At 39.1% G+C, this 18,173-nt stretch overlaps 1 protein-coding gene across 6 annotated transcripts in view; it reads left to right on the top strand.

The window, feature by feature from the left end:
• The window catches only part of RABGAP1L (RAB GTPase activating protein 1 like), a 446,160-nt gene that overhangs the window by 273,054 nt on the left and 154,933 nt on the right, over positions 1-18,173 (top strand). For all 6 annotated transcript variants that reach the window (XM_053916149.2, XM_053916150.2, XM_053916154.2 and 3 more), the window contains 2 exons: positions 5,999-6,124; positions 8,638-8,781. In XM_053916149.2, coding sequence (XP_053772124.1) covers positions 5,999-6,124; positions 8,638-8,781 — 270 coding nt within the window. The remainder of the gene's footprint in view (positions 1-5,998; positions 6,125-8,637; positions 8,782-18,173) is intronic.

Here is an 18,173-nt window from a genome sequence, read left to right as displayed (position 1 = left end):
GGAAGCCAGGGTGTTCTAATCAGCTGGCCAAGGTCCTGAGTCGCCCTCGAGAGCAGCCAGTGAGCTGGATCGGCTCCTCCTGAACAGTGGGACGGTGATGCTGGAGGAAAGGGTTTTGGTCCAGATGATAGGGAGCTAGGATGCTAGACAGACACATCATGTCATCTTACCGCTATATCCTTACTACAGGAGTTTTAGTGCATTTTTAATAAGTCCTTTCATGTTCCCCAATAACTTTCTTATAACCCAAGATTTTAATCTTATAATCCTTAGATTTTCCTTTTCTACATTAATTCTTGCATCAGTGCTTTGGAGCTATTTTTCTAATATCGTCTTCCTGTGTCCTGTAAACATATTCAAGATATTTTACCTTTAAAAAATATTTTGTTGATCCTCCCATTTCAGTGTCTTAGGTTTCTCTGCCCTTTCACAGCTGGACTCACTCAAAAGGATAGTAAAAAGCACAACTATGTAGTTGAACTGTGGCTTAATACCTTTTAAGTCATATGGCTTTGGGCAAGTTTCCTAAACTCTGTGAACCTCAGTTCTTTTATTTATAAAATGGAAACAGTGTTACCATATTTCTAGGGTTCCCATGAATATTGAATACCTTATATTATGAGCATAAAGAGTCTTACTAATACCTGTCACAAAGTGTGCAACCGTGGGGTTAAATCCTGGCTTTACCTAATAGATGTGTAGCTATTGGCAAATCATGAACTTCGTTGAACTTCACCAGTTCAGTGTTTAAAATGGAAATATAATGCCTGCTTTGCAGACTTTGGGGAGGATCAAATGGGATCATGAATGAATGTCTCTAATAACGGTTGCTGCCGCTACTCTTTCTGAAACTAATCGTTATTTGCCCATTCAGTTTTCTTTTGGACTCTGGTCCCACTAGCTTAAATCGATCACCCATTAACAGGCTAATATGTTGTACAGCATACTTTATTGCTTATATGAGTAAATAGACATTTAGTTTAAATGTATTTTAGCATATGTTGGATTTAAAAGGAAGATAAAACAGCTAGCTTTCATTCTATTTGCTGTTCTATGGGTAAAAATGAAGACTTAGGAGTTTATGGTTTTCAAAATAGTCACTAGCATCCCCCTTTGTTGAAGAAAACTCAGCAAATGACTGAAATGTTCAGTGCCTTCATGGAAAAAGGTAGATTGATTACAAAAAGATGTGAAACAGTCACGCAGAACAGAACATTTAGTTTTATCTTAAATAAGGGGATTATTTGAAATTATCAACATATAATTTTGCTTCAAAAAACACCTTGATGTTCGTTACTTCAGGTGAGTCTTAAAGACTCTGACGCACTGAGAGCCGTTTTGTTTTGTGGTTCACTGCTGGAGGGAAGTGGCAAAGCTCGGAGACCGTCCCCACCCAGGGCTTCTCTGTGTTTGCACAGATGGCAGACCACTGCCAGTATCTGTCACCGAACAGTGATCACACCGTGCTTGGTTCTCAGATTGTACACATGAGGCAGGTGTTTTGGTTCGTATTTCATAATGCCATGGATGACATTTGGATGTCTTCAGTTACAGGATTTTTGTGCTTCCCTCCTCCTTTCCTCAATAAAACAGCACCGATGCCCTGACAGAGTTCCTGCACACAGGATGGGCGCTCAGTGTTCAGGGCCCTCATGTTGCAGCATCTTACTATTTAATAAAAATGTGTTTTCAGGGACTTTTATTGTCCTGTAGACCAGTTATATGTCAGTGACACATTGGCTTATCTAGTTCAATGAAATATTAGTCATTGTGATAAAGTCATTCTAGTTTTTTTTTAAAGTAGGCCAGTGCCACGATGCTCCATAGTGGGGGACACTCTTGTAGTAAGGTGAGGTTTCAAGTGCAGTTAGGCACTGATTCTCCAATCCTGATGATTGATTTTATTTATGCTAATCGAGGGACAAGCTTAATAGCCAACACAAAATACAGATAACACCAAGTTTTTATATTTGGCATTTGTAATAATATGAAAAGAAATGAAGTGCTAATATAATTACCTTTGGCTGCCCCTTGCTTCCACTCTCACACCAATCCTTTCCCTCTACACTTTTGCTGGCTCTTACCTTCTCAACTGACAACAGATTGCTTGTCTGCTTGTTGACATGCCTTCATTTGTAAAGGCGGATGTATTCAGTTTTGCTAAAGGCATCCTAAACAAATATGTAATACTTGGTATTTATTGAAGTCTATAGCCAAATTTGTATAAATTTTATATTTAAATTTGTATTTAACACATTAATATAAATATATAATTTATTTTAATTTATATATTTATATTAAATTATATTGATATGAATATGCAAATTAAATACATAATATATATTAATATTATGTTTATATTATAAATATTTTAAAAACATATTTTAGTAAAGGTTACAGGCTTCCCTAGCCAGGTGGCCCAGTTGACTTGGAGTGATGTCCTGTACACCGAAAGGTTGCAAGGTTGGGCACATACAGGAGGCAAGCAATCGGTGTTTCTCATATTGAGGTTTCTCTCTCTCTCTCTCCCCCTCTCATCCTCTCTCTCTAAAATTAATAAACATATCCTTAGGTAAGGGTTAAAAATAAAATGAAGGTTACGGGCTGGGATTATCAGGGGTTTTTTTTCTTTTAGGGATTCAAGTCAAACTTTCTAATGATTTTGTTTTGAAGAACGTTTATTAAATGTATTGTGTGTATGTGTTTGTGATAGGCAGCAGACGGGGGATAGGAAGAGAGGAAGGGGGAGAAAGAGAAAGGAAGGGGGAGGGGACGAGAGAGAGAAAGAGAGAGGCTAAGCTCTATGTCTAAAAGCAAAGCAGAAACTTACGTCCGTCTATCGTTTTTCTGAATAATTCATCTTGACCTGGCCCATACCCAGCTGTCATGATGCCTAACTCCTCATCCACACACCCAGCCTGCCCCAGGACTTCTGTGTCCCTCTCAGGCTCAAGTAGAGTCCCCTATTTGCTTGTCCTCTGGGAAGGCACTGTCCCTTCACCTCTGTACCCACAGGGTCCAGCACAGGTACCTCCATCTGCTGTGTCCATGACCGAACGTAAACATGATCAAAGGCATCTAAACCTTTTGTTTTGTTTTGTTTTAATCGTTTTACCACATTCAAGGAAATAAAGGCTTATCCTTTTTATAAGAAGCCAGATGGTAAAATATTGAACTCATCATCACTCACTTACCACGAGGGGGACTTTAAGGGAATTAGTCTCTCAGGGGCTGGCTGTGCTCTTTAGAGCTCAGAGGGGAAGATGAAGAGGTTTAGAACCCTGTGTAAGAGAAGTACTGCAGAGCAGGTGCGCACAGTAGTGTCTTGAGGCTTCAGTGGCAGAACTGCTACAGGAGGAAGAATGCAGCGTACTTATACTCTAAGAACTGAATACAAAGGAAAAAATGTTTGCTGACTCGAACATCTGGAGCCAAAGCCATGGGCCCAAACAGCTCCCAGGTTAAAAAAAGAAATAAGTAAATATTTAGAGAATCAAAATGACAGCAGCTTAGTGTACTTATTTAACTTTAGGACATTTTGTTTGTCTATTTACATATTTCATTGTTTGTAAGTAGAAAATAGAAGTGGCCAGTTTGTATAAGAACTTAAATAAACAATTACATTTCTAAGTGTGTAAATAGAACTCTGGTTCAGTTGTTCAGGCAGGAAGTTAGTCTTAACAAAGGTGTCAAATACCCAATCAGCCAAGGTCAGACTTTCAAAGGAGTGACATTTAAAGTAGATGTTTACATAATAGTTACATCTCAGGACAGTGAGTAAGGAAAGCTTTTTCTGTGTGCTGCTTGTAATTTTTAGAATATTACATATGTTTCTTTCTCTAAATTCTTTCAACTTATTGAGACCACAATTCATTTGTTTTTTTAAAGATTTTATTTATTTTTAGAGAGAGGGGAAAGGAAGGAGAAAGAGAAGGAATGAAACGTTGATGTGAGAGAGAAACATCGATCTGTTGCCTCTGGCACGTGCCCCAACCAGGGACTGAGCCCACAACCCAGGCATGTGCCCTGACTGGGAATTGAACTGGCAACCTTTCACTCTGTGGGATGATGCCCAACAGAGCCATATTGTTCAGGGCTCATTTATTTTTTTATTTTCATTTTTATTTTTTTTACACAGTGGCAAAATTTATTTTTACTCTTCTAATTCAGGATTTTTAATTTTTAATATTTTAGCATTTAAACAGAATCTTAGCTCTGGTTTTCCTTTTCTTAAATGAGCTTTCCAGATTATGATACAATGTCTTAGATAAGATTATGGGAAGAATGCTTAAAATTACTCAAAGACTGAGGCTATTTTTATGTATTCTCAAAAGTTTCAGAAACCCTAATTGCCTAATGTGGTAATAACAAATTATTATCTATTCATTAAAGCAAGCTCTGTGACATCCACTAATTTGATTTGAACTCTAAAAATAATGAAGTTGTATTCTTTAGAAATAGTCTACACTAAGATTTCTTTCCTTGTGCAAAATGCGTTTTCTAATAGAATTAATTTGAAATAGAGATCACTGCTTCTGTGTTACCAAATCCAGTTGACCTTCTCAGCAAATGGGCAACAGATGATGGAAACCCCTCTGTTCATTGGGCTGTAATTGTATAACATCAGCCAAGGGGACATTGGTCTTCCACGTGCTCTACCGTTCTTGAGAACAAGGCTCTGAAACCAGGGCTTTCCCTACACAGGCATTTGAAGCCAGGTAGGAGCTAAAAATGGCAGATCTCTTCTCTTGTCCACTTTTCAGGCAAGAGCTTCTCTGTGCTTCATTGGGGACCAGATACCATGGATCAGGGAGAAAGATTATCAGGAAGTCATTTAGGTAAATGCAATGGTGGCAAGTGGAATATCGTCAAATCTTTTCCTTTCTTTTTGTTAATCAAGCTGTAGCTTTTTCATCTCTGCAGCCTAGAACTCGCAAGTCACAGATCTTTTAGGTCCTTATAGGTGTCCCACGGGGCATCTGTACTTTTTTGTTTTAATTTTTAAAAATTTAAAAAATATTTTGCAATTACAGTTTGCATTCAATTTATTTTGTATTAGTTTCAGGTGTACAGCATAGTGGTTGGACAATCATATACTTTACAAAGTGTTCCCCCCGATATTTCCAGTACCCGCCTGGCACCAGACGTAGTTATTACAATATTATTGACTATATTCCCTGTGCTGTACTTTACATCCCTGTGACTGTTTTGTAACTACCAACCTGTACTTCTCAATCCCACCACAATTTAGAGATTCTTTCTTTGACTTCTGACTTCATTCTCTGCTCAGATAAAAATACCTCTGGGAGGGTATATTAGATTTTATTGGTCATTTAAGTTTTAATGATGGAAAAACACAAGATTATTCCTAAAAGAACTATTTTTTATAGAAAGAAAAGTAGCAACATCAATAAGATTCTGGGAGGACAGTATGGCACTATCTACCGTAACTGAAAATGCATTCACCCTTTGACCCAGCAACGCTTCCTTGGGGATAATCCTTCTTTGGGGGTATTATAGAGGGAAAAGGTAAGCTATCTTTTGTGTAGAAAAGGGAAAAATATAAGAGGAGGTAGAATTCTTTCACTGGCATAGAGAACCACTTGCAGGATAGAGGAGGAAGTGTCCGGGGCAGTTATAAAGTTATGCAAAAGAGGGATCAGTGCCTGGGGAGAGAGAGACTGTCACCTTTATATATTTTTACATTTTTTTAGTTTTGAATCACATGACTGTGTTATCTATTTTTAAGATGGCTTAGTGAATGAATGAATGAGGGACGATTAAAATTAACAAAAGAGGATAATTCACCCTAAGAGAGGAAGCTACAAACTTTGAACACAGATTCTTTACCTACAACTCTGCAGAAGGCTGGCTCTGAAGAGCGTCACTCACTAGAGGCCTTCAGCTGTTGATGTAGACAACGAAAACGTGAAGGGAAATTTCTGACACTCTGGCCAGGTGCCGCTCAGTCACGTTCCGTATTTCTGTGGTTCTGCAGATGCCAGAAGAACAAGCATTCTGTGTGTTGGTGAAAATCATGTATGACTATGGCTTGCGAGACCTCTACAAAAACAACTTTGAAGATCTGCATTGCAAATTTTATCAGCTGGAGAGGCTACTGCAGGTAAATAAAAGTTTGGCTGAGTTACAGAAAAAGTCTAATAAAATTGAAGAACTGTCATGATTTGTGAAAGTTTAATGGAGTTCTACAAAATGCAAATGGATTTGGTTTCTGATCAATATCTACACTTTAAAAAAAATTATTGTTGTTCAGTTATAGTTATCCCGCCTTTTCCCCCACTGCTCACCCCTACCCCCACCATAGTCAGTCCCCTCCCATCGTCTGTGCCCGTGAGTCCTGTATTCATGTTCCTTTGCTTGCCCTGTTATCCCCTCCCCCCTCCCTCTGGTCACTGTCAGTCTGTTCTTTTCCAAGTCTCTGGTTTTGATATTATAAAATATTTATTTAACCATTTGATTATCTTTAAAATCATCTTCCTTTTTAAATATTCAACTGTAATATACTTTGAAGTGAGAATATAGTGAGTTAAGTCAATGAAGAGACTGTTGAGTATTATTTGTAAAGATATGAAGCTATTTATGGAATAAAAATTAAAATACTTAGGAATTTTAAAATAAAATTAAAATTTCTCTGTATTAATTGACAGCAGTAGCAGTACCACTCTTAGTCCACACGCAGAGAACACTTTGAAGAGACAGAAAGATACTGATAGGGGGATAAAAATACCTAAAATATTATAATGTGGAGGCATACTTTAAAATTGTTCCTACATAAGGTGAAGAGATTAAGAAAAAACCCTTGTAGACACAGGCAACAGTGTGGTGGTTACGAGAGGGAAAGCAGGAGTGGAGGAGGTAGAGGGGGGTAAAGGGGGTGAGTGGTGGCGGAAGGAGACTTGACTTGGGGTGATGAGCACACAGTACAATATACAGATGATGTGTTAGAGAATTGTACACTTAAAACCTATATAATTTTATTAACCGATGTCACCCCAATAAATTCAGTAAAAAGTTTTGAAAAGATTTCCCACATGATTTCCTGATTTCAAACAGAGTTGGTACTCTTTTATAATATGTATGTGTAAATGTATACATATATGTCAAATATTATATAATAAAGATTATAAGGGCAAAATTATTGACTAGTCCCGATAAAAAGAATTAATGAGTAGCTTTGAAATTCCAGCTGAGATTAGAAATCTTAAATTTATGATGGATCTATGCATTCTTTGTATCAGGTATTGGGAACCCAAGAGAAATGTGAAAAATGTGTACGTGAATGGGGTGACTCCATACTGGGGAGAAGAGTGGTGGTTGGGAAGAAGGTTAGGGGGACGTGGCAGAAGAGGCTGGCAGGAGCTCGTTGATGTGACCTGTCAGGGGGTCCGTAGGTGTCTGGAGAGGGAAGCAGAGCCACGGGGAGACTGAGGGACAGGAGGGTGGAGACGGAGATTTGCAGGGAGGTGGACAGCTTTCCTGCGAGCAGGAAGGCGGGAGGGTGGAGGACCTAAAGTGTGAGGAAGGAATAAAGGGGTGGGAGGATGTCAAATAAACTAAGCACAGTGGCAGGTGGTCATCTAGGGGAAGAAAGACTGTAGAAGACTCTGGTAACTCTAGACATTAAAAGCTATAGGCTCTTTTTTGGAGATTTAATTTTTCCAAGAAAGGGTTTGGGATTATTCAGTTGTCCCGTTTCACTTACAAAAGTTTATATTGTTTCAGAGGTCACTAATCTTAAGTACTCTGAGAGTCAAATGCTTGTAGCTGAGAAATGAATAGCAAGTTGCGGTATTATGAAAAGCCCAAATACGGTTTTCTATCGGCACTTTCTGTGTGGTAACTGGATAACCGTTGGACGCCCCATTTAAAGTAGGAGATGGGCACATTTGGGTGTTTTTCAAAGAGCATCCTGCACAAGAAGTGGGATATTTGTTTTTGTTTTGTGGTCTGTTTATGAAAGAAGGCTTTTGCATATCTTTGCCTTTCGGTTATGGGAACAGTGGGCCAGTGCTGCGCAATGCCTTTCCTGCCTTTGGAAAGCAGTTACTGGTACAGCTTGGGAGAAAGGACAAAGCTAGCATGAAAGGCTTTATAAGGAGGCTTTCAATTTCATACATTACACACCGGCAGTTCCTGTATTTTGCCATTTTTTAAAGATATCATAGATAGGTTTCTAAAAATTTGGTTATGTTTTGGCCTTTTCTAAGTGCCACAAAGTATACTGAAGTGGAGTCATAAAAGACGATGTTGACAATAGGTGCATCTCTCCTAGTTAGTGAGGGGTTGGACGCTGGGGGGGTGCTGTCACTGGACCCTGAGTCATGACATCCCCCGAAGGCAAGTGGATATTCCGAGCCTTTCCCAAGAGACAAAGCGCGTCAAGTGAGCACAAGCTGATCTTTGTTACTTGTTCCTGGCAGGTCTGTCTTTCCCTCAGTGATCTGTTATGTCCCCAGTTCTCGTCTCCTGTCATCACTTCTGTGCCATTGATACAGTTCAGTGAGCGCTGCAGTGGAATGAAAGTGTTCACAGGAAGCTCGTTATCAATCGCAGTTGTCGCGGGAAATGAAGCCGCTCCCGCGCCCCGTCTGCTGAGTTTCCCGCTTTGACTTCCAGGAGCAGTTGCCGGACCTGCACAGCCATTTCTGTGATCTGAGCCTGGAGGCCCACATGTACGCGTCCCAGTGGTTCCTCACTCTCTTCACTGCCAAGTTTCCGCTCTGCATGGTCTTCCACATCCTCGACCTGCTGCTCTGTGAGGTACATACACCCCTCCCATCTCTCCCACCTGAGCCAAGTAGAAAACAGTGCCTACGTAACCAACGTGGTTACAGTGCTCTTCATTTTCTTTCTTCCTGTGACATTAAGCTAATAAATACTGACCAAAAGGCTCCATTTGAGTTTTTATTAAAGACTATTTTAATGGTAACTTTATTATTTGTGAGAAATGAAAATATTAAGGCATATATAATTCCTACAAGGTAAAATGAGGTAATAAAATTTGTATAATTCATAATAAGCCCACATATGTGTAAAAAGATTACTAATATAAAGGACCTTTAAAGTTAAATAAATGAATCAAGTGTTTTTAATAGTACTGCAGATATACTCCAGGAGTGAATATAAGTGGAAATTTTATAATTAAATCATCATTTTATAAGGTATCTCTTTGTATACAATGTTTGAGACTCCGTCCAGATAAGAGAGAAGTGATACAGTTTTGGCATCACATAATTGTGCAAACTGATTTTTGAATATTTTGAAATATCCAGAGTAGAATTATTTCAAAAAATCAATTTGCACAATTTCTTAGGTATCTATAGTGTTCATTTCATTTGTTGTTTTTAGTTTCTTAGATGACTACATTTATTTACTCTCTTAAGCAATATAGCACATACATACTACATATACTAGCCATCAAAATGTTTAACATTCTTAACAGTGTTGGAAAGTTGCTGGATGAGAAGATTTTTTTTACATTGGAAATATAAATCGATATAAAATACAGCTGTCTTAAATTTAAAAGCTGTAGTAATTATTCAAAAGTATTGAATATGAGACTAATATTATGATCTAGGCAGTTTTGTATTCCTGTATTACTTTTCTTACATAAAGTTACCTCTTTCTGAAAAGAAAATTCTATTTTGATCACCCTAGGAACTAGAAATGTAATGATAAGATTTAAAAGGATAAAACGTATCAGCTGCATAGAGCATGACGTGTCTCTCAGCCCACTCCAGCAGGGCCCCTTCGTCTGTGAGCAGAGCTGGGGTTTGCTCTTCAAAGGTCCTAGTTGGTGTTTCACAATATTTGAAGATGCAGAGCACTCTGTAGGCATGTAAGCTTTTTAAACATTTCCAGTGTATTTTGATAAAGAAGGGCCAAGTGACTTGCTGAGGGTCACAGAATAAGTTCTCAAATATTGAATGCATAACGGCTAGAGAAATTGACTGATAACACATTCATTCTACTTGTTTACTTACAAATTAGTTTATAAAATGCTACCTAAGTGTAAGCTAAATGCAGAATTAGGAGCAAAAGCCTTATTCAAGGTCCAACGGTGTGATCACTGGACTGGTGACGTTAGTCCAAAGTCGCCTCTACCTGATATCGAAGCACCGTTATTGCGTCTTCTGGACCCCAGATAGAGAGTTTTTCAGGAAGTTTTATCTTGAAGATACTTGAATTTCTAATTTCAGTTGCTAAGAAAAATTAGCAACATTTATGGTGAGGAAAAGGAAAGAAAATTTATCAGCCTTCTTATCACTTGTCAACTGTGATTCATAATCATGGGGTTTGAAATATCTTAATGCTCATTAAAATTAATACGAGCATCATAGATAGATGTCATTTTCCCTCTCTCAAACTGATGCTCTGCAGCTGTTTCAGGAAGTTGCATACATAGCTTTCCAAAAGATGGAGTAGGTTATAATCACAGCAGTATGTTAACCAGGGAAATAAATAACACAGCTTAACAGAGCAAAATAGCTTTAAAGATAAATTTTATTGGGAACAATAGTGCAGTAAGCTTCAGGATATTCATTTTTTCCACTAACTCATCTTTGTCAGAGTATTATTTTGCAAAGGAAATTTTTAGATAAACTTTTATTTCCTGCCTGTCTGTGTTCTCAGTGCCCATTTCCTTCTCGTAGTTAATAAAATATTTATATCAAAGCTATTCTTTCACGTGATAAAATATTCTAAAAGGAGAAATGGTAACATAGTCTTAAATAGAATCATCCATTTATGTTTTTTGTCATATTCTCTATTTTTTAAGAAAATGGTTCAAATCTTGATGGTTATAAATTAATGTTTAGTTACAAATGGAAGGCTATGACATTCTCAGATGGAAAGTGTTAATTTTTCAAAAGCTTTTCGAAGGCCCTCCTTGCCTTCACTGCCCCGCAGTCATTTCCCCTCCAAAGAGCAATCGCTATCCTGACTTTGAACAACATCAAGCAGGTTTGATTGTTTTTGAACTTTACGTAAGTGTAATCATACAATACGAACTCTTCTTGTGTAGCTTTTCCATTTATCACTGTGTTTATGAGATGGATCCACGCAGGTTCATGTAGGCATGGTTGGTTTGTTCCATCACGAATGTACCACACTTTCTCCTTTCTTCCATTCCATTGATGATGCACGTCTGGGTCATTTCCAGGCTAGGGCTGTTAGGAGTTGTGTTGCCGTCAATGTTCTTGAACTTGTCCTTCAGTAAATTCCTTTTTGGAATTGCTGGGTTAGGGCATGAATGCACTAAGGGTTATAGATGCCGCCAAGCAGCTCTCCAGGTGTTTTGAGCATTACCTTTTGAGTTGTTTTGATTCATTGAAAGTCTTCTTGGGATCAAGGGCTAGTTTTTATTTTATTTTGTTTTCTCTTTTAAGAGGGCAGGTCCCGGATCAGATTAGAATCCATGAATATGAAACAAAATGCAACTCATCTGGTGACTGAAGTCATTTACTTGATCTTCGCAGTTGCATACAGATGGGGACTAAGAGCTGGATCTCAGAGCTGAACCTCTCTGGTTCTTCTCTGAGAGAAGTCAGCCTGGTGGGGAATACCCAGCAAGGTCTTCAGTTATGGAAGAAGCAATGCAAAGCCAGTTTGAGATTGAAGTTAAGATAACTGGTATTTTAGTTAACCCTTGCTGTATCGTCTTGTTCGTGTTACTCCACCTGTGTATGTCTCGGTTTCTTCATCCATTAAATGAAGCTAGCGATACCTATTGTCCAGGTTTCTACAAATAATTAAGTGAAATTATGAATAATAAGGTGCTTAGCACTGTGTCTGTTACAGAGTAAATATTCAGTTCACATTACCCTCCATTCTGCTGTCTCACTTTTTAACTTAACTAGCTGACTTGAGAGATTAAGAGAGGGTCAAGTACTTACCTTTCTAACAAACTTTGTCTGCCCGCCGCTCCCCCCAGGTTGAGATGCTTCTTTGCTAAAGTCAAAATTTTAGCCATTGACCTAAATAGAAGTTACATTCTATTTCCTTTTGACTGGTGATTTAAGTAACCCTCCAATAATAGTTTTTCCACCTTCTTTCAAAAGACATGAGGAAAGCAGTGTTTCTTTTAGTCTTGACAAGATGACTGACAGCCGGTATTTGAAGCTGACTCTTCCCAGATAGTTCAGTCTTTAGAGTATCAAATATATTCAGCTTTTTATAGTAACTTGGTATTTCATGAAATGTAAGAAAATCATTGACCTTTCAAATTAGAGTATATTTCTTGCCTCTCCTTTCTACTTAGGATAATAAAAAATATTATTTAAAATATCTTATTAAATACAAGGGGGATCAAGTATAATACCCCTTTCAGGGCAATTTTCTGGCGCTGTTATCTGAAGAGTAGCTTTATTATATAATATGCCTCCTCTTTGCCCTATTTTCTTCCCTCAAATAGTAATATGTTGAATTTTTAGAAATTGAGATATAATTGACATAATATTTTGTGAGTTTGAGGTTTATAACCTGTTGGTTTGATACATGTTGGTTATATATTGCAATACGATTACTATGGTAGCATTAGCTAGCAACTTTATCAAACAATACCATGAATTTAAAAAACATCACAATGGGCCAACATAAGGAATATTAAAAATTCTAACATAAATATAAAACTTTATGAAAACTTTAAAAGTAGTGATTGACCACAAGAGTGTGGGGCGGGGAGTGGGGGAAGATGCTTTGACTAACCAATCAATACTGTGTAGGCTACTTTACAATTTTACTTAGCAAGAAAACTTCAGGACTAGGAAAAAGTCTCTCTAAAACCCCATTTCTGGACCTGACTTCTTTCCCACCTGCAAGCAAGCTCTTTATGGTCCTCACATCAGCTGTATTACAGCTGTCTTGTATTTTCATTAATTTTGTCATTAGTGAAAGAGGCGGGAACCTGAGGTTAAAATGGCAGAACCATTGTCTGTGCTTGTGCTCCCTGGGACTTTTAGAGGAGTGTTCACTCATTCATTCATTCAACAAAAATGCATTGAGTTCCTATTAAATGCTGACACCATTCAAGTTTGGGGACACAAAAGTAAAGAAACAGTGGATAAAACTCTTGCCCTCATTGCCTTGTAGAAGAGACCAATGGTAAACAAATGATTAAGTAGAATATGTAGTAGATCAAAGGTGGTAAGTGCTGTGGAGAAATATAAAGTAAGGAAGAGAAATGTGACAGTTTTTAATAGGGTCTTTTGACCATTGGAGAGAATCTATTTTGTACTGGGCTGAGATAGGAAACCCCTGGAGGGTTTTGAGTGAGGTGCACTGACATATGGTCACTCAAGTCGCACTGCTGAGAAAGATTTGGGGAGCAGTCAGAGAGCAGTTAGGAGGCTGTGCAGTCATCTGGGTGGCTTAGACCACGTTTGTGGTTTGTGGCAGTGCAGGTGGTGACAAGTGGTTGAATTCTGGACAGGATGTGCTGATGGGTCATCTGGGGTAAGGTGGATTGACCACGTGTTTTCATTTAACGTGGTGGCGAGAGGGAAGGACCTGTGCAGCTTCCACGCTTCCAGGTGTGTCTCGGAGACAGACGATGCTGTGGGGTGACTGGGAATTTCACTGCGACGTGCTTTCTTCTGGCCAAGCTCGGGTTACAACCTCTCTGCAACCTCTGCTCTAGAAGCAGGTTCTGGTGGCCTTGGGCACACTTAAGGTCCATATTGGTACACTTAAATAAGAAATACAGAGGGTGGAGTAATTATAAAAGATGATCAACGGTGGAGTAAGCATGTCAAACCTCGTCCTTTAAAGGCACATTTTACCGTGAGACTTTGACGGCTCACAAAGACCTGACGTACTCTGAACCTGTGCAGGAACCTACAGTATTTAGTTGCTGTTGGTTGAGTTCTCACAGTGAAAACGAAGATCACTGACTTAAAGGTAGAGGGAGACATTTTTTTTCCTAGTGAAAATCTTATAGTTCATCATGAATTGGAATACCTAAAGTTATTTTATAGTATTTTTTGTTGCAGAAAAGCTCATAGCAGATAAACTGTGTATACCTGGATTAAATAAAATAACTAAACATATTCTGTAATTTTTATGATTGACTATTTAAAACATGCGAAAACAAAGCATTAAGGCACACAGTGAACTTCTGTGTCTCTACCTCTTTGGTTAGGAACTAACACAACACCATCAGGCGCAGCTTTGTGTACTGCTGCGCCTTCCTGACCACACCCTCCTTTGCCTGTCTCAGAGGGACCGCTGTATGGAATTCAGGTCTGCGGCTCCCACGCACACACCTCTGTGACATGTGGGTGGATCTCTCAGCAATTTATCATTGGCCATATTTGGAAAATACTCACTGGTTTATCAAGTCCACTTCCAAAATAGGTCTTGAAACCTTTTTTTTTTTTTTTTAAATCTCCAAGCCAATAACCTCCCAGCTGGTCTTCCCACTGGACACGCTGTCTCTTTTGTCCCACTCTCCCCCAGAGTGTCCAGGGAGATTTTCATAAAGCGCACAGCAGATCACGTCCCCCTCTGCTGAGAACTCTTCAGCGCTTTCACACTGAGGAAACCTCCCATCCTCTCACTCGGCCTGTGACCTTGCCCTTCCCTCCTGCCCAGGGGTGCCCTAGGGTCCGTCTTCCTCTCACTCACTGGCCCGCAGCACTGGCCCTCTTTTAGTTTCTGGAACACAAAAAAATCTGTTTGGGTTAAAACTGTTGGTATATTCTTTCCTTTCTGCCTGGAATGTATTCTTCACTCTTTACCTGGCTAACTCCTTCAAGTCTAAAGTTAAACGTTACTTCTTCTAAGAAACCTTCCCAGATCACCCATCCTTAAGTAGGTCCTTCCTTTTACTACTTCTGATAGCACCCAGTGTATTGCTTTTCTAATGCCCATTTCTCCCACTAGATTATGAGTTTCCGAACAGAGAAGCTGCATCATTTTTGTGTGCTGCTGTGTACCTAGTCAGCTTATAGACACACAAGAAATACCTGTTGATGGGGAAAAAGAACAAAGAATTAATGGATGAAATTATTTTTATTATCGTAATATAAATGTGTTCATGAAATCCTACAGGCTGAAAAGTAACTTTGCTCTTGAGTTAAGGGAAGAGAGTAAGTTAATATCTTTAGGAATTCCTTCTGTTTTAGTTTTTTTAAAAAACAAAAACCCAGACATAGTCACTCAAGTATAGTGGAGCAGGGAGGATTATAAATACACAGGGAGTCCAGGAGAAGATGAGTAAGTAGACCTCAGAAAGGACAGGTGCCGAAGAGACTCCAGGATCCATCTCTATTACTGTCTGTCCCTTTCCGGGACTTAGGTGTTCTCCCTTATTTCTTGACCTGCTTCTTTACAGCGTTGTTTTGCACGGGGCCTAAACTATCTCAGAAGGGTCTACCATGACCGTTCAGCTCTAGTATCATCAGCCCCTGGCAATTTGGATTGCCTCATCGGTCCTGCTCCCATTTTAAAATTCACCTGCATAGTCATAAGTCACAGGTTTGGGTCACCTTACACTAGCGTCCATCTCTTGCCCAGCATGCTGTGGTAAGGGGTGGTCTTGGGGCTGAGTCACAGAATGGGAGCTGAATATAGAGGCAGGTTTTCTGGGAGGGGTCATTGGTAGACCTGGCACAAGAAGACATTTCTAGCATATACCTTGTGGACTAAAATTCTTAATGTCTGCTTTGAAATTTGGTATTTGATAATGTAATATTTATTAATTAAAACTCTAATGCATCTCAAAAACAAGCTATATATCATCCAGCCTGAAATATTTACTTAATTAGAATAGAGAGTAGCATAGTTTTAATATAGAGGACAATCTTAAAAATGATTGTCCTCAGCCCTGGCTGGTGTGGCTCAGTGGATTGAGCACTGGCCTGCGAACCAAAGGGTCACCTGTCGGATTCCCAGTCAGGGCATGTGCCTGGGTTGTGGGCCAGGCCCCCAGTGGGGGGCGCATGAGAGGCAACCATATATTGATGTTTCTCTCCCTCTCTTTCTCCCTCCCTGTCCCTCTCTCTAAAAATAAATAAATAAAATCTTAAAAAAATAATGGTTCTCAGGGTTGAAGTGACAGCAGTGTTTCAAATTATTTCCATGGTATAGTTTTTGCTTGTAGAGTTTTTGAGTAAAGGCAGCATGTGTCTTAAGTCTATATAAATTATTTTAGTGATTATCTGCAAAGTGATCTAAAACAACTTAGAAATTGTTTGTTTGTTTTTTAATTTACATGGGCAGACAGCCTGATTATTCTTGTCCGACTCTATAGCACACAGGCCAATGGTCTTTGCTTCTCTTAAGAAGCCCCATTACCTACTCTTCTTTAAAAGTCGAAGTCTTACCAGTTCTTAACGTCGGTTGGGGCCTCTCAGTGCAAGACTCTTGACCTCCTGCCCCAGGTGCTCCTTCTGTGGCCTAGCAGAATTTCACCATGAAACAGCTGCCTCTGATGCTCCAGTATTCTTCTCTGGCTTCTCTTTGCGGGCAGTTACCATCAGCATCCGTTGTTTGGCCCTTTTAACCAAACAATGGTCTGACCTTCTCATCACTTTCCCAGGGCCTCTGAATTATATCTGGACGTACAATAAGTATCCAGCCACCAGCACTGGAATTGTTGATTGCATTAGTTAAAAAGAAGCATAATAAGACCTTCTGGTTTCCTGCTTTTTGGATTGTCTTATCAAGGTTTTCAGAAACTCTTATTTTTTAGAAGTCCACTTGACATTTTGCTTCTTACCCATGTCCCAGTAAATAGTCCATTTTGCTCTTTTTGGCTGAGGAATAATGCCAGAAAACTTTCCATTGAAAAGAACAATTCCTGCATGTTCCAGTGCCTTCTCGACCTATTGGACTGCAGCTCAGGCTTCAGCACAGTCTGGTGGTAGTTTCTTACGTAAGGCATTAAGTAGTCATGGTCTAGTTCTCCAGCTTTCCACTAGACCTCTGGTTTTTGCTCACTGACAGGCATGAAGCCATTTTGTCCATAAGACCCTTTAATACACTGAAAAAATTGTACATTCTTAGTATTCAGAATCTCTCTTTCCCTCTCTTTGTAATAAGATGAAAGCCAGATGCCCAATAGTACTGATATAGCTTATGCTTTAAATGTTCTTTTAGAATCAAAGCACATTTTATTTCATAATTAATAAGCTTTCAACATGAAAAGTAAGCAGCTTAAAGTGAATGACTATAGGTTGAGGTGAATAGTGTTGAACATATTCAAATACCATGAGTCAATCCTGAAATATTTGAAATTTTCAGGCTTCGGAAGAACAGGGTCCCCTTTAGCAGACACATATTATTTTGCTTATTCACCCACCTAGAGACATGATCCAGTTCTTGTTCTTGGGGATGAACTGCTAATAAGAACGAGGGTTCTTTTCAGGGGGATGAAGTATTCTGGAACTAGTGGGGATGATTGTATGACCTTGCAAATATACTAAAAACCACTAAATTGTACACTGTTAAAGGCTTGATTTCGTGCTATTTGAATTCTATCTCAATTCTGAAAATGAAGGGGGAGCAGTGGGGAGTGCTTGTTGAACATGCAAACTCTGTAGACCCCACTGAGCGTCGGGATTCTTTGAGTATACGCCCTAGAAATCTGCATGCTTAGCAGACGTTCCTAAATTTTTAAATTTTCCAAGTTTAAAAAATGCTGATTTAACAGCTTTTTGGACTTATACATTGAAATATGTTTGGGCTAAAGATGTATGCTTTTTGGCCATTTTAATCATCAACAGCAGCAGTAGCAAAGAGCTGTTGGGAACTACCTGGTGTCCTGCATGGGAGCTACTGATCTTCTGGAGGACTGAGAACAGTGAGACAGAGAAGGATGAGATCGTGCACTTTTCACCTCTTAGAATTTATTCTGTTGACAAATTCCAAAAATAAAGTCATAGTTCACGGTAATTAGTTCAGGGAAACACAAAACTTAAAGGGAAATATCCAACAATGTTTCTGTGGTTGCTGTATTTTCAGTGTTGTCTCTGGGGGTAAAAACTTGGTCTGTTGATTTTTTTTCAAGGCTCTTTTACTCAGATGTTCCTGTGGGCCTATCAACAAAGCCAAGTTGATAGAGAACAGATGAGTGTTTTAACAGCCAGACTTCCTCAGCCCTGGAGCCTGGATCAGGTTTGTTTCGCAGCAGTGCTGCAGCGGGACAGGTTATG

Source organism: Desmodus rotundus, chromosome 12 (assembly GCF_022682495.2).
Source record: "Desmodus rotundus isolate HL8 chromosome 12, HLdesRot8A.1, whole genome shotgun sequence".
Lineage (NCBI taxonomy): Eukaryota > Metazoa > Chordata > Mammalia > Chiroptera > Phyllostomidae > Desmodus > Desmodus rotundus.
This window is presented reverse-complemented; position numbering and strand designations above follow the sequence as displayed.